This window comes from Monodelphis domestica, chromosome 1, assembly GCF_027887165.1.
Source record: "Monodelphis domestica isolate mMonDom1 chromosome 1, mMonDom1.pri, whole genome shotgun sequence".
NCBI classification, from domain to species: Eukaryota; Metazoa; Chordata; class Mammalia; order Didelphimorphia; family Didelphidae; genus Monodelphis; species Monodelphis domestica.
This window is the reverse complement of record NC_077227.1, coordinates 422,276,023-422,292,674: the sequence shown is the minus strand read 5'-3', so window position 1 is coordinate 422,292,674 and position 16,652 is coordinate 422,276,023. Positions and strand designations below refer to the sequence as shown.

General features: G+C 37.6%; 1 protein-coding gene across 19 annotated transcripts in view; it reads left to right on the top strand.

Annotated features, from left to right (window-relative positions):
- The window catches only part of TTLL11 (tubulin tyrosine ligase like 11), a 250,767-nt gene extending 234,330 nt beyond the window's left edge, over positions 1-16,437 (top strand). For 17 of the 19 annotated variants that reach the window (XM_056812079.1, XM_056812067.1, XM_056812083.1 and 14 more), the window contains one exon: positions 15,633-16,437. In XM_056812079.1, coding sequence (XP_056668057.1) covers positions 15,633-15,922 — 290 coding nt within the window. In that variant the 3' untranslated portion in view covers positions 15,923-16,437. Of the gene's footprint in view, positions 1-5,921; positions 5,975-15,632 lie in introns of all 19 variants that reach the window. The other 2 variants (XM_056812078.1, XR_008915265.1) reach the window with 2 other exon arrangements.
- Positions 16,438-16,652: the final 215 nt, after the last annotated feature.

Below are 16,652 nucleotides of genomic sequence, written 5' to 3'. Positions count from 1 at the left end.
AAAAAATATTCTTAGGCATGGTAGAGAAGGGGAGGGGAGCAACTCTGCCCAAGTCCCTCCGCCTTTCTAGTAACAAACTTGGGGGAGAGGGGAGTGTTGGGGAGAAGAGTAGCCAAGTGCCCACAGAGAGCACTCTGCATGCCATCTTTGGCATCCATGCCACAGGTTCACCATCACTGAACTAGAACATAGAGGCTTAACAAATATTTTATAGATTTTTTAAATTAACAATCCCGTTTACAGCCAGATTCCTAGAAAGAATTGTCAACTTAAGTTGTTTTGCCCTCTATTTAATTCTCAGTTTCTTACTATCTGCTTTCTCCTCCTCAACTAAAAGCTCTCTCCAGGGTTATCAGCTGTTTTTTATCTGCAAAATCTAATGGTTTTTTTCTTGATTCTCATCTTCTGCAGCTTTTGATTCTTAACCATCCCTTTGCCTGGATTTTTCCTCCTCTGGGGCTTTTGAAATATTGTTCTTTCCTATCCAATTGTTCCTACTTGGTCTCCATTACTAGATTTTTATTTACCAATCACACACTAAGCATGAAAATCTCTTAAGGATCTATCCTTTGGCTTTCTCTCTCCATGCACTCCATCTCTTGGTTATTTCTTCAGTTTCAAAGGGCTCAGTTATAATTTCTGTGTAAATGATTTTAAAATTGAGATAATCATCTCCAGTATTTCTCCTAAGACTTCAATCTTGTATGACCTATTGCCTGCTTAGTATTTTAATATCATCTCAAGCTCAGTATATTAAAATGGAACTTATATCTTCACCCCCAAACCTGTCCCTTCTCCAAATTTCTATTAAGGGTGCTGCTTTACTCTCAGTAACCCAAGTTCAATAATCTTAGAGTCATCCTTAACTCTTCCTTGTCCCTTAACCCCCATATCCAGTCAGTTGTCAAATCCTGCCAATTCTACTTCCACATCTCTTTTGTTTTTGTCTTCTCCAATCTTCTTGGCATGTTTACAGAACATATCCTGCTCCTAACTGTGAATATACTCCAAATCTCTGCCCTGGGTTTCTCTCTCTAACCCTTTTGGTGACTTCATTAGCTCTCATGAGTTCATATCTAGCCCTAGACTCTCTCTTGAGCTCTCATCCTACCTTATTAACTGCCTATTGGACATTTCAAAATGAATGTTTTATAGACTCCTAAAGCACAATGTGCCCAAAACAGAATATTTCTTTCCCCTAAACCTACTCTTATTCCTAAATTCCTTATTTCTGTCAAAAGCTAGATCATCCCCCATATCTCCCAAGTTTGCTACCTCAGTATTATCCCTAATTCTTCTTGCTTTCACCCCTCAGATCCAACCAGTTGCCACGTTTTGTCATTTCTATCTCCACAATATTTCTCTGCCAACATAATATTCTTAAAACACAGGTCTAATCATGTCACTCCTCTGCTCAGTGAATCCCAATGACTCCCTATTACTGCCTGGATCCCAAATACAAGTCCTCCTTTTGGTTTTTAATCCCTTCACAACCTGATTTAAACTTACCTTTCAACAGCCATATTATGCATCATTGTCTTCAAGCACTTGTAAGTCTAGTCAAATTGGCTTTTCTGTTGTTCTTCACAAAAGACAGATCTATTTTCATGCCTCTTCTTGGTAGTAAGTACCACATTCCTGGAATGCATTTCCTTCTTAACTCCATTTCTTAGAATCTAAAGTTCAAAGTTCAACTAAAATACTATCTCTTAGATGAGATCTTTCCCCCCTGCTGTTAATGTTTTCCTTACCCCCAAATTACTTGGTATAATATAAAAATTTGTTTTACATCTTCCTTTTCTAGTCTGTTCTGCTGACCTACTTTTATGTTTTCCAACTAGTCTGAAATAATTTGGAGAATTAAAACTTTGTAATATATTTTGAAATTTAGTAATCCTTGCCTACTTCAGTCCTCTTTCCCCCAAATATTTCCCTTGAAATTTTTTATTTTTTCTTCCTTTGCAAAATAATGGGTTGTTTTGGTCTGGTACTATAAATTAACATCTTAGAAATTTGAATGAAGCACTACAGTGGTACACTAATTCTGATATGTTCATTTTTATTATATTTGTATGACCCATTTGTGAACATTGAACTATTAACAATTATTTAGTTCTTTTATATCTAAAAATTGTTTTGTAGTTATATTTATATAACTTCTATGTTTGTGATGATAAAATAACTTCCAAATATTTTATTCATTTTGTAAGCATTTCTTATTACTGGGTTTTTTTTAGCAATATTCAGAAATGTTAATAATTTCATGGATTCATTCTGTATCCTGCTACTGGGTTGAAACTATTAGTCTTCTTTGATTCCTTAGGGTTTTCTAAGTAAACCATCATATTGGACAATATTATGGACAACTTAGAAAACCCTAATGTTTATTCCTAAATTTCTTTCATTGTGATGCAATCAGTAGCATTTCTAGTACTACATCAAATAACAGTCAGATTAGCATTTAAAGCCCTCTCTCTGCCTCCCACATACCTTTCCAGACTCTTCATGTTACTTTTCTTCATTTCTTCTACATTTACATACAATTTAGCCAAGCAACTTACTAGCCTTTTTTAGAACCTGACAGGCCATCTCCCAAGTCTGAAATTCACTTCTGCTTTAACTTTGCCTCTTAGGATTCCTAGTTTCCTTCAAAATACAATTCAAATTCCTTCTACCTCCCACCTCCCACTGCCTTTCTTGATCCTCTGTTATTAGTATTTCCTACCTCCTCAAATTGTCTTGTATTTGCTTATTCATTTATCTGTTATATCCACTTAGTAGAATGGAAGCTCCTTGAGGCTAGGGAATGTTTCATTTTCATCTTTATAATATTCCTAGTGTATAGCAGAGTATAGTACACAAAGTAGGCACTTAATAAATACATATTTGAATTGAATTGACCCCTAACAAAACCTACTAGGCAACTAAGTGGTCCAGTGGATAGGCCTGGAAGGAAGACCTAAATTCAAATCTGACTTTACTAGCTATGTGACCCTGGACAAATCACTGGACCCTGTTTGCCTCAGTTTCCTCATCAATGAAATGAGCAGGCATACCAGCTCCAGTAAGCCAAATGGGGTTACAAAAAGTCAGACCTACCAGAAAATGACTAAACATAGAATGTTTCTATGTTGTCTTATTCAGGTTCCTTAGCCATGTTCTAAATATTCTTCTAGGGCTATGATTCTTTATTCTAAGATTCCTTCTAGCTCTTGCATTCTGTGCTTCTATGTCCTGTCCAGCTCCCTTAATCTATGTTCTGAACTCTCTTCTAAGGTTAATATTTTGTATTCTAAAGTCCCTTCCATTGCTCACATTCTGTGCTTCTTAGACTGCACATTAACTGCTGTTAGATTCTAGTCTCATCTAGACCTAGAGGAAAAAAAAAACAGTACTGACAGTTTCAGAACCATCATGAAATCTCTATTTGGGATGATATTAACTGGTCCCTGGATGGCACCAGTGGTGGACACATATATAGTGAAAGAAATATTTTCCTGCATTAATAAAATTACCTTTTCTAAAGAAAGCAATTTGCATGTTAATGTTTTAGGTAATTCTGTGCAGCTCGAGTGCCCCTCAGGGCTGTAATTTCTCACTGACAAAGTGACAAAAATAAAATGTAGCATAAAGGAAAATTTTTCTTCTCTCTAATTTGTACTCTAAGTGACATTTTTTAATGTAAGTCAAGTTGAAACTTACTGCTCTGTTATTCCTGACACTAATCTGCCTCCCATCATCTCACTTAGTGACAGACTTACCTTGAAAAGCATGACATTCAGTATGTCTCTCTGGGGAAAAGATAAATACCCTTATTGGCAATTGGCACCTTAGTACCACCTATGGATATCCCGAAAGATGACGCTTCAATCATTTTAGGGACCCTTGCATGGTTCTCAGTGTTAGTTGGATCATACCACATTTTCGGGAGGGATGTTGACAGCCTGGAGCAGTTTGGGAAGAGCCAGGGGGTGGGAATGAGACTTGAAACTATGTCAAAATATGTCAGACAGAAGTATTAGATGTGTGTCCAGAAACAACACAAAGGTTTGGATTATGAAGGTTCATTTTATTTCTTTCCACTGAAGCCCCTATCCAAATACTTGAGAAATCAATTCAGTTTTGGACTGTAACAAAAACTTCCAATAACCAACCAATATTGTAACATTGCCTATGGCCTTGATTGGAATAGGTCATTTAATCCCACCACAAAAAAAAATGGGGGGGAATGTCCCCCAAGGTCTCTCATAGCCCCTGGTACCCATTTTAATACCTACTTCATAGTGAGGACCAATCTACTCTAACTCAATATCTACTTTCCCCCTTCTTTAAAGAAATAGGGGATTTGGGGTATGGAATATTGTATATATATTATTTTTTTTCAATTTATTGGTTAAATCTGTTGAAAATTTCACATCTTCATAATTGTTCAGTATGAGAAATAGGTCTCCTGGGGGGAATGGAAGGAAGGTGGAACCTGCAATATAAAGGAATAACTAGAAAAGAGAGAGGTAGGTTTGGGGGGCATATTGATGAATTCCATTTTGGACACATTGGATTTGAAATGCCAGTTGGACATGCAAGAAATAATATCCAGTAGCCAGTTGTTGATGTCAAATCCTTCATATGTGAGAAAACTGAGACCCAGAGAAGGGGATTTGACCTGCCTAGAGTCATATGCCTTTAAATGGCAGAGCCAGAATTCAGATCCACATCCTTTCCCCATGTTCTCTCCTGTTTGATTCACTGAGATCTGGGGAGCCTTCTATCCTATACCTCTCCTGTGGCTCCACACCTGGCAGCAGCCCCCACAAATCACTTTGAACTATAGTACCCAACTCTTACCTCTAACTGCTCCTTCCTCCTGCATGGGAGTCCTCACCATATCTACTTGGGTAGCCCCTGGCCTCTCAAGTTAAAATCTCTGCTTAACTAGAAGTAACCTTGGTCAAATCACTTAAATACTCTGTGCTTCAATTTCCTTCTTTGAAAAATAAACCCCACCTCTCTAGACCAACTGCTGTGCCCTCCCCCCCTACTGAGTGCAGGGGAAGAAGAAAGTGATCCCATTGGTCAGCTGGGTAGAGGGGTGGGTAAAGTGAGGAATGTTCTTAGAGAGTGTAGAGAGGGGGAGGGAGGGTGGCCCAAGCACTCCTTTTCCTTCAGCTTTGCCACCTGTGAGGCTGCCTACCTCCTGCATACTCCCATTGGCTGATGAGCAGAGGGGCAGGGGATGTGAAAAAATGTCATCAGGCTTGGTGGCGAGGGGGAGGGTAACAACTAAGTGCCCACAGAGATTGTTCTGCATTCCATCTTTGGCACCCGTGCCATAGATTTGCCATCACTGTACTAGAGAAATCTCTAAGATCCCTTCTAACTCTTAAACCTTCAATCTCAAATTACAGGAGAGTCAGATTCCAGCTTAGTGTACCAAAAAACTTCCTAACAATTAGAGTTATCTAACAAAGAAATTGATTCCTTTCTGTGCTGGTTAGCCTAAAAGACCCATTTTGATAAAAGTTGTTCCTATTGATTTTCTCATCATTTGAGACCTTCCATTAAAAGCTATATAGCCACTTGTTGGGGATTTTGTAGAAGGAAATCATGTTATACATGGGAAATAGAACTAAAAGACACTCAGAAGTCTGAGTTCAGAGGTTCAAGAGTCAGGAATACCAAGATGTGGATGAAACAGAGGAACTCCTTTAGTTGGGATAACCTATAGAATGGCCCATTTAAAAAAATAACAATCTAGGATTTTAAATTAGAAATCATTGTAAAAGCCAACATTCTTTACAATGCTTTGAATGCAAGTTTCAGCACTTAATAGTGACCCTGGCTAAGTAAGTCACTGTGCTCCTTAAGCTGGTTTCCTCACATATGAAATGGATATAATGATACTTTCACCACCTGTCTCCCAGGGTTTTTATGAGACCAAGAAACTCAAAACCAGTGGAACCTTGGAATTTGGAAGGTTAGTTCCTTGTAAACTTGAAATCACTTATAAAAATGGAGTTGTTATTGCTATTTTTTCTAACATCCTCTTGGTTTCTCATTCATAGTGTAACAAATGGATTATTCTAACAGGACAGATCACCTTTCTCCCCATGTAGTATGAAATGTTTATTAAAGGCCTAGGCTGGTATTTCTTAAACCATTAATCACATTCAGGAAAATGAAGACTATCATGAGGCTATTACATCAGATGATAACTTTATCGTAATCCTGTCTTCCCACACGGTGAATCAGAATTGGTCTGAGCAATTTGTGTCTGTATATTGGTGTGTGGAACTGAGAGTGAGCCATAATGGGTAGCTTGCCAGACCTTTTGGCCATCCTCACCTCATTGTTCCTCTATCCTATTATAGTCAGCTGTATGGCATCTAGCTAAATGAAATGATGAAATAGTTGTCAGTTTCCCTGATTATGTTTGTTAGTTTGAGTAGTGCAGGCTTCCGTGAGTAATGATCTTTCCATAAGCCTTGCTCAGTCTGAGAACTGGCACTTGTTAATTTCTCCATCTAGCCAAGAACAAAGGTGATAGCAATTTCTTGTTGCCATAATGGTTTCATTATAAGGAATGCATGAAATGAAATGTATATTCCCAAAATGCTTATGCAGCAGAAGATGATGGTAGCACTGGCTTTTTTCCTCAGGCTTGTTTCTCTGTCTTATAGTAAAGGAATCAGGATTTCTGCCTATTTTTTTAGAGAACAATAATACAACATCTTAAAATAATATAGAATATTATTTAGTGTTCCTAGGTGAAGGATGTTTTATATTATACAAGCAATATTTTTTCTTTGTTGCAGCAAAAAGCAATGTACTCAATCATAAAGGATTTTTGAAACAATAAATAGCCTTTTTAGGAAGCCATAGAACATTAGGGCTGGACAGAGACCTTAAGGATTATCTTCTTGCTATGGTTTAAGGGCAGACCTACTATGAAAAAGGGAGCAGGATTAGATGCTTTCTGTTTCACCCTTCCATTCCTAGGATTTTGTTCATTGAACTTTCTTTAGTTATTTTTCCAAAAAATGCCCAGGTCATAAATACTTCTTTTGTGGGATCTTTAGTGAAATTATTTCCCTAGCCAGGTGCCTTTATATTCTTTCAAGCTCCAATAAATGCAGTTAAAAACAAGATGGGAAATGTAAGAGAAAGCATAGAAGACAAGGATATTCTTAGAACTAAAACCGTCAGAATCAGTATAATAGTTATGTATTGCTCTTCTGAGGGATATTCCATGTACAAATAGGAATCCACAAGCAAATTCAATTCAAGATAATTTAACTATATTCTACCAATGCTTTTGAACAGAAAACATGCTATCTTTATGCATTTAAAATTTCATGGGATAGAAACACCTAGTCTAGGAAAATTAAATGACAGGAAAGATGCATGACAGAAAGAGGGAAGGAGAGATATAGGAGAGTGAATTGGAAAATAGCTATTCCAGCTTATTTTATTAATAGCCTTGAATGCAGTTTCTATTTAGCTAGAAGTTTAGACATGGGAGGGACCTCAGATTATTTCATCAACTCCTGTGTTTGACAGAAGAGGCTTCTGAACTCTAAAGAAGTCAAATGATTTATTAGAGTAATGCAATTTCTTAATATCAGAGCCCAAACTAGAGCCCACATCTTCTGAGTCCCTAGGAAATGCTCTTTCCTCCCCACTACTAAAACATAGAACATATAATATTAAAGTTGATTGGCACTTTGGAAAATAACTGGCCCACCACCATTCCTTCATTTCACACAGGAGACTGAGGAATTTGCCCAATGTCACATAGCAAGTCAGTCAGTAGCAAAGCCACTACTACAACCCAGGTCTCTTCTCTCCCAAACTAATGATCTTTCAGCCATACTACTGCTACGCATGTGTTTTATACAGAAAGGATACCAGATGTTTTCCAGTGAAAATAATATTCAGTACAGAATAATTTTCCTGGCTGTCTATAGCGATTTGACTTTGAACTGTCCTATTTCCACCTATAAGCCCAGAATAGTTTTGCTTTTATTGTTGAACAAGAACTCCAGAAGTTTTTCATTAAGTACTGTAGTAGACAGCACTATTAGAAGAATTATGGTAATAGGAAATGCTAGAGCCATAACACCAGGAAGCCAACTAAGGCTTAGAAAGACTGGATTTTGCACTCCTCCCGCTACCCTACTTCCTTTTTCCTTTTAACTATCTTGAAGTTCTTCTCAGAAATGGTAAGTTTAAAGGTTTCTTCTAATAACTAACTCCCACAATAAAATTTTTAAAATAAGAGGTCTTTTATTCTTTTGAATAGAGGAGGTAGGGAAAGGGTAGGGGTGAGAGGAAAATGGGTCTCCCTATATTTTTCTAAGTTATCCCTATTGATTGAAGAGTTCAAGATGGATTCAAATCCAGGAAATAACATTATCTTTCCCTAAAGGGAGATGATGACAGCAAAGGATGACAGGTTTCTTCTGAGCTAAACCCAAAAGTCTTCTCAGCAATCAGTCATATAGATAATCAATGACCAAAGAGAGAGATTTTCTTCCACCTTCTCTTTCCAACAGTCAGAGAAGGAAGTGAAGTTCAAGCAGCTGGGTTTCCCTAACTGCTCCCTTCAAGATTCCATTGGAACTCTTGTCTCCATCTCAGTTGATTGGCGTTTTACCAAGTTCTAAGCCTCTTGCTTTTCTGCAGATCCATTTTGTCACTTCTCAAAATCCTCTTTAACAATACTCAGCATAAATGTCCCTTTCTGAGAGAAAGGAGAGAAGAATTAAGGGTCTGGAATGGGCCACATCCCTGCTACTACAACTTAAGATGACTAATAGAATCAGGACAGAACTAGAAACCTCTGCCCTCCCATAACCCAAAATACCTTGGTGAGACAAGGGGTCATTTAAAATGTACTAGGCTTGGTTGGAGAGAAATTGTCCTCCAAGCAGGAAATGTAATATTTTTTACAGCAATTCCAGTAACCTCAAATTCAGTTTAGAGAAATGCCTAACATTTCATAAAAATTAATAAGCCTTTGCATGAATAAGATCAATAAGGAAGAAAAACTATAGAGTGGGGAAAATGTTTGCATCAAAAGTTGGATATCTGAGATACATTAGATATAGAAATAGCTTAGCTATAGATATGCATTAGAGATCAGACTACAGTACTCTTTCTCTATGCAGCATCTATATCTGATGTAATCTAAGGTGTGTGTGTGCATGTGTGTGTGTGTGTATCCATCAATATATATGTATTTGGTATGAATCCAATGGCTATATCCAAAGACAGAGATAAAGATATCTATGTATGTAGAAGCTACACAAATATATACCACCAAAAGCCATTCTCCAATAGATAAGTAGTAAAAGACTATGAATAACCTTCAAAAGAAAAATTAAAATAACCTATAAATGGCCCCTTAAAAACATATTTCAAATCACTTATAGTAGGAGAAATAACAAATAAAACCCACTCTGTGTTTTTACCTCACACTGCAAATTGGCAAAGATTGCAAAAAAGCAAAAACAAAAAACCAAGAACCATTGTTGGGAGGTTGTGGCACCAGTGTTTATGGCATCTGAAGTCACTCTTTTTCGAGCTGTGAATATACAATAAAAGTGATTAAACTGTTCATACCCTTTGCCCCAGAATCTCACTGAGCCTTAAGGGAGTCAAAGACAAAGATACAAGATTCCACAATATTCATATCAATATCCCTTGTAATATAAGCTAAGTAGGTGCCCAACAAGTGGGAAATCTCTTAAGAAAACTCTAATGTGTAAATATTAATGGAATATTACTATACAATTAGAAATGACAAATATGAGTAATCAAAAAACCCAAGATTTATAAGAAATTATGTAGAGCAAACAAACATAACAGTGACAACAACCATATAAATGAAAAGATCACTAAGAAGAAGTCAAACTCTAATAAATTTCTTAAAACAACAAAAGTGCTAGAGAACAAGTAATAAAACAATTCCTCTTCCTAGCAGAAAAGCAGAGGACAATTAGGAAAGAATCATGTAAACACTGGCAGACATTGGTCACTGTAGTAGATGTTTTTGCTTAATTGTTACTCTTTGTGATAAGGAAGAATTTTTTTAGCTTGTAGAAATGACTGTGTTGAAAAAAATACAATGAGTAGCAGTAAAATTTATTTTTTTTAATCCCTAGCAGTTTAAACATTCCCTGTATTCAGCGAACTGTGGCTGGGTAAGCCTAAGAGAGTTAAAATAGTCCATTTCACAGAATTCACAGTTATTAAGCATCTACTGTGTGTTAAGCATTTTGTTCATCACCACTGGAATATGAATAAATATGAATAAAATCCAGTCCCTGCCCTCCTAAGAGCTTACACTCTGGGAGTAGTGGTAAGATGTATGTATAGATGTTTAAAATAAATTAGACTATGATAAATACAGTAGAGGAATGCAAAATACTATGAAATTAGATGAGGGAAGTGGTCGCTGTTGGCTGGGGGAAACCATAGGAAGGTTTCCTGGAAAAGACAGCATTTGGCCTGGGCTTCTGTTAGTAGGTGATATCATGAGAGGAAGAGGCAGTCTAAGAATAAGAAATGGTTAGAAACAAAGGCTTAGGTATTACTGGTTTTGAGGGGTATGGTAAATTAAAGAGAACAGCCTGGGGAGTAGTTCTTCTTGCTGACATTATATGACTCTGCAGTAGAACTCTGGTACTTAATTCAGCATTAAATTGGGCATGATTTTTCAAGTTCAAAAATGCTGGAATTAACACTCCTTTTTTTTTTATAAGACATTCTAATTGGCCATTAAGACAGTGTAACCAAAAGATACTTAAAATTCATGGCACATGATGGTTATAAAGCTTTCAAATTTGTAAAAATAATTGATTCTCACAAACACCCTAAAATGGCCAGGCCAAGTATTATCATTCCCATTTTATAGATTAGGAAACTGAGGCTCAGAGTAGTCATTCAATCTCAAGTAATAATGTTTTAAAAATCGAATTGTTTTTGAACTCCTTTTTAAGCTCAGGAAATTTTCTTTAATTTAGTTTTATTAAATTTTAAGACCTGAGTCAAGCCTTTCATTGTATTTGGGCGTCTCATTTGTCTCTTTGCGACTGAGTTAGATACAGTTACAAATTGCCCCATTTCTGCTTACAGTCCTTAAGTATAGATTTATGGAGATCATAATTAGCAGAAATGAAGGAACAGATAGGAATTTAGGTCTGCAACATTTTAACCTCACCAGCATACATATTTTCTCTTTGAGAGCTCTAAATGAGTCTTAGAAAACAAAACACAGAATTTTATAACTTCAACAGGCCTTAGAAATTATTTAGGCCTATCTACCATGCATCATGACATGAGGATTTCATAACCATCTCTAAAGAAGTTGAATCAGCACATTAAGGTTCATGAAGCACATTACATATATTATCTTACTTTCAGGCTCCATAGTCAATTGCTATATTTCAACTACTATATATGATGCTCCTGTACCATCTTTTTTCCTACTTCACATGACCTAGATTCTTTAAAAAGACTTCTTCCTATAGTTTTAATTGTGGTGGGCAATTATGGCTTTACTAGGGCCCTGACATGGATGGGTAAAGGGAGTTGCTTTCTCCCCACTGTAGTTCAGAGACTATCATCTGCATCCTTTCATCTGTGGTCAGACTGTCTCTCCAAGGGCTTCCTTCCTTCCCCATTAACTCCTGTGGCATGAAAGATTAGAATCTTTCTTCCAATTCATTTTTCCCCTGATACCAGCATTCCCAGTCATGCCTCTGATTCGGTACATCTTTTTTGTTTTGAATATGTTTTCCTTGTGACATTCAAGTAAGAGGATATTGGTTTCTGTATGTTGCATTGACTTGTGCAAGTGTACAGACTCGGGCCTCACCTTGACTGATCTTGGACTCCAATTGCTGTGATCAGTTCCCAAATCTCTCATCAGTGGGCTGTTGTTGTCAGGAAAGGAAGAAAAGGAAAAAGCCTCTCATACTACAGTCATGTTCTTGCCCTGAGCAACAGGATCTGTCAAATGGAGGAGATGCCCTGTTCTTCCCATAGCCCAGCAATTGGGGCATATGTGGAAATTCTATTATTATGAGAGGAGGCAAAAATAAAAATTATGTTCCCAGGGTCCTAGATTTATCAATATAGATCCAGACATATATAATCCTATTCAAGGTTAGAATGTATTGACATTAAGCTAAGCAAATAACAGAAAGGGTTCTGTGACATTTGGAATTAGGAGACCTGAATTTGTATCTAGGCTCTTCTACTTGCTAGCTGTATAATAATGAACTTCCTTAACTTGTCTGAGCTTTAGCTTCCTCATCTTTAAAATAATCCTTGTATTGTCACCTGCCAAAAGTATGAGGAAGAAGCTCTTTGTAGATCTTAAAGCACTAGAGAAATTGGAGCTATTATTATGAAGGTCATTATTGTTATCATAACTCCCACTTGATGCTTTCTTGTTTATAAAGTGCTTCACCATCCATTTTCTCATTTGATCCTCAAAACAATCCTGTAATTTGGGTGAGGCTGGTGAAAGCCCTCACAGTCATACAAGTCCTGGCCCTTAAAGATCATCTAGTTCAATGCCTAACTCGTCATTTGGAGAAATCTCAATCCAATAGAGTTAAGTAACTTACCCAAGTTTGTGATCACAGAGCAAGTGTGTGATATAATACATATACATATATATTAAATGTTAAAAGTGGGGCTAAAACTCAGGTCCCCTAATTCCAAGTGTAATCCTCTCACTAGTCCATGGTCACCAAGCTAGTGAATGAGGAAACCAGGACTGGAACCATGATCTCTTGGCTACTTGCTAAGTATTGCTCCCAATATATCATATACCCTCTCTGTTTATTAGGGATTTGGAAACATTAGAAATTTAAGTCTAAAACAAATCATGGCTTTCCCAATTGAAATATGATGATTTTCCTAAAGAGATTCACACTACTTCTAGAGACCTTGTAGCCTAGATTATTTAAAATAATTACTTGCTTCTCTCCCCCTATTCCCTTCCTAAAGCTTTTCCAACTAAAGATCTGCTTTTGTGAGACTCAGTTCATATTGGCGTGTGTTTGACTTCCTTCCGTTGCTTCTTTGAGCCCTGGAAGATCTCATCAACTCGGTTTTACAATCTTTTAGAATCAACAGTCGTGGGGTAAATTATTTCTTTGCTGCCTTCTCTGTCCCACTGAAGCAGTTTGTGAATACCCCAGCATGTCATTGGCTCTATCCTGTATTGGGTTACTTTGTATACCACCTCTCTAGTCATGCAAGGAAATAGTGGATGAAACAAATTATTCAGAGAAAGAACATGAGAACCAGGAGGTCCATATGTTCCATTTTTCAATTTTGTGACCTTGTGCAAAGAAGTCCCTTGATCTCTCTGAACTTCAGTTTCCCCATTTGTAAAATGAAGATTAAAAATGCTTGTACTACCCCCTACCTCCCAAGGTTGCTATGGGGAACAAATCACAACATAAATAAGAGTCCTGGTCTTGCTTTGTCACCATAAAACACTATATGTATAAGTTAAGACAAATGTCATTTAACCTAACCTCATTTTACAGAAGAAGAAACTAAAGCCCAGAGAAGTCAAATGACTTGCCTCAGGCACAGAGGTAGTAAACTAAAATCTGAACTCCAATCCTCTAACTCCAGATGCAAAGTCTTCCCAGTACATTATGTGGGAGAAAGGTGGTAATAATGATCAATGGCAGTGGTGGTGAAATGAAGTAAGTCATTATAGAGAGGCCCTTTCACTTAATTGGAAGGGTTTGGGGCATGAGTAGCACAAACCCTAATTTCCACTCCCTGGGATTTAATTTTCTTATTTGCTAAATGAAGGTATAGCATAAATATCTAAGACCTCTTCTAGCTAGATCATTCTATGTTCTGTTCTAATATTCTCTATGTTTTAACATTTTAAAGTCCATTTCAGTTCTAACATATCATGCTTTATATCATAGATTCCAGCATTCTATGTGCTAAAGTTTCCCAACTGCTTCCATTCTGTGTTCTATGGTCTATAGCATTCCCTGTTTTAACACCCTTTCTGGTGCCAACCTTGATTCTGTTCTGATGGTTGCCTCAATCTCTGATGCCTGGTACTTTTTTGAAGACATGCCTTAGAACAATTGAATCTGAGAATGTCAGAACTGGGGGAAACCTTATAGACTCATCTAATCACTCATCCCCCTTCTCTGCATCTGTCCAGAGTTTTGGTTTTTTCTTATTTGTTTGTTTAGTGGAAGAATGTTTTCTTTTACAACTTTTTCTGTCAACTACATATGGTACAATTAACTTGAGGGGAAAGCTCTGAAGTGAACCTGAAATAAAGCAAAGACTTGGCTTGATTTGGATTGGGCAGGGAGGGAGGAGAGGGGACAGGGGTGGGAAATAAATAGAATTTTGTTTGCTTAGTCCAAGGGGCTGAGAGGAGGGTTCATACCAAAAAAAGAATTGATCAACTCCAAGAGCCTATATAAATAATACAGTATTTACAAGACCAGCCAATTCCTAACTACAGTTATCTGAGTAGAATGAATGACTTCTCCTAGCCTGAGAAACATTCCCAAAACAAAGACCCTGATTTGAAATATCTTAGTCTCCCCACCCTCTATAAGCCAATCTTGTTGAAAATGCTGTGTGAAATTCCATCTTGGCTTTGGTGCCACCTTTCTCTGAGAGGGATGACAAAATCCAATACTCGCACAGAAAAAATGTCTACTTTCACTGGAAGAAAACATAGCCTTTCATGTCTCAGTGGAGCATTCTGGATGGATAAAAGATTTTGTCAGTGCCATCGATTGCTCAGATTTTAATAGGCTCATTTTTGTGCTACAATTGGATTGGACTTGGAGTCAGGAAGCCTGAATTTAAGCCCCGGGTCTACTGTTTTTACTAACCATATAACCTAGGACAAATAGGTTAAGTGAGTATTCTCACTTTTTAGGAGAAAGACATGGGTTTGATGAAATGAGCTCCAGACTGGACCTTTGTGACCATGGACACATCCTATCCCCTTTATCAATTTCCTCAGTTATCTAGTCCTTTTAGAAGTTCTCTCTTCCTTCAGATGCCTAACCTTGGGTGCCACATCCTTCATGAAAGTCACTTCACCAAAAGTGCTTTCTTCCTTCCCTCAATTTTCCCAGAGTGTCTTCTGTCTGGGTGTCTTCTTTTCCCCTTCATGTCCCACCTTGGTTTATACTTCCCCATGCCTAGTCAATGCTAAGTTCTTTAAGAACAAGGCCTGCATAATTTTTTAAAATCTTGATGTCCTCAGTACCTTGGATGAGTCCTTGAACACAATAGGTGTTTAATAAATTTTTGTTGAATTCAATTAAATCCCCATTTAGCAACTGTCTAGTAATTGTCAGTTATATGCGTGGGTTCAAACTAAGTCTTGTAGACTCCAAGGCCTTTTTTAACTTTAATTTTTTTTTCATTATGCTGCCTTTCATCCAGTTCCAGAAAAAAATGTATGTATACAGAGCACAGTTAACTATAAGTTAATATCATCATTTTTCATATCAATAATAATTTTTCCTGAGCTTTGGATGTTGAGCCCCCTGCCCTGGTTGAAAGCTTTGGATTCTCTCCACCTAACCTCAGCTCTTTTTGTTCCCCAGGTATGTGTTTGCAAGCCTTTGTGGAAGCATTCTTTTTCCTAGCCCAGAGAAGGTTCAAGCATTCAACCCTTCAAGAACAAGTTGCTTCACTGGTTGACCTGTGTGAATACCACCTTACCCTGCTGGATGAGAAACGCCTACTCTACAGCAAAGGCACCTCCTCTGTCCGGCCTCCCATCAGCAGCTCTTCCCAAGAAAGGCTCCCTCTCACCCAGCCGCCAAATGGGTCTTTCCTTCCCCGAAATAACTCTGCCAATAAATTTGCCCACTACAGACATCCTCAGACTTGAGGGGATGGCACTTTGGTATGGAAGAAAGAACTCATAGAAAATGACAGGGCTGACGAGGGCTCCCTACCCCATGAGCATGTGGCTGCTGGTGAAATGTGGAATGCCAAGTTTTTCTATTGCTAAATGTTTTCACCTATTTATTTCCCATTTCCCTGAATTCCACGTTTCCAAAAGTGAATGCCCTGCATACAACTGTCTGTGACCCCAGCCCTTCTTTTTTCGTTCATCAAAGGATGAACCACATACCTTCTGTGACAATGGCCGTCCTTTTTACTCTTTGGAATACCACATATGAAAATAATGGGAATAAATCTGTACTGTCAAGACCACTGACTCCTGGGGATTAGAGCCATGGAGGAGACAGTCCAAGGAAAAGAAATCTCAGGGTTTCTCTGGACTCTTCAAGAACCAAGAGCCATTGTGTATCATCATCCAGTCACTGGGTAGCAAATGATATGGGAAAATCAAGTAGGAGTATACAAATCTATCACTAATATATGCATGTGTCTCAATGAGTTAGCCTAGTGTTTTGGATTAGTTGACCCCATTTCTACAAAGCGAGTCAATTTTCTATTACATTTCAGAACAATAGATTTGGGATGGTGCTACTCAGTGGGTATACTCTGGGAAATTTGATTTCTGTACTCCTAGCATTCCCCATACACTGAAATGCCACCTGTTATGGAATTTTGTAGATGGTATGTATTCTGAAGACTCATTAGAGGGACAA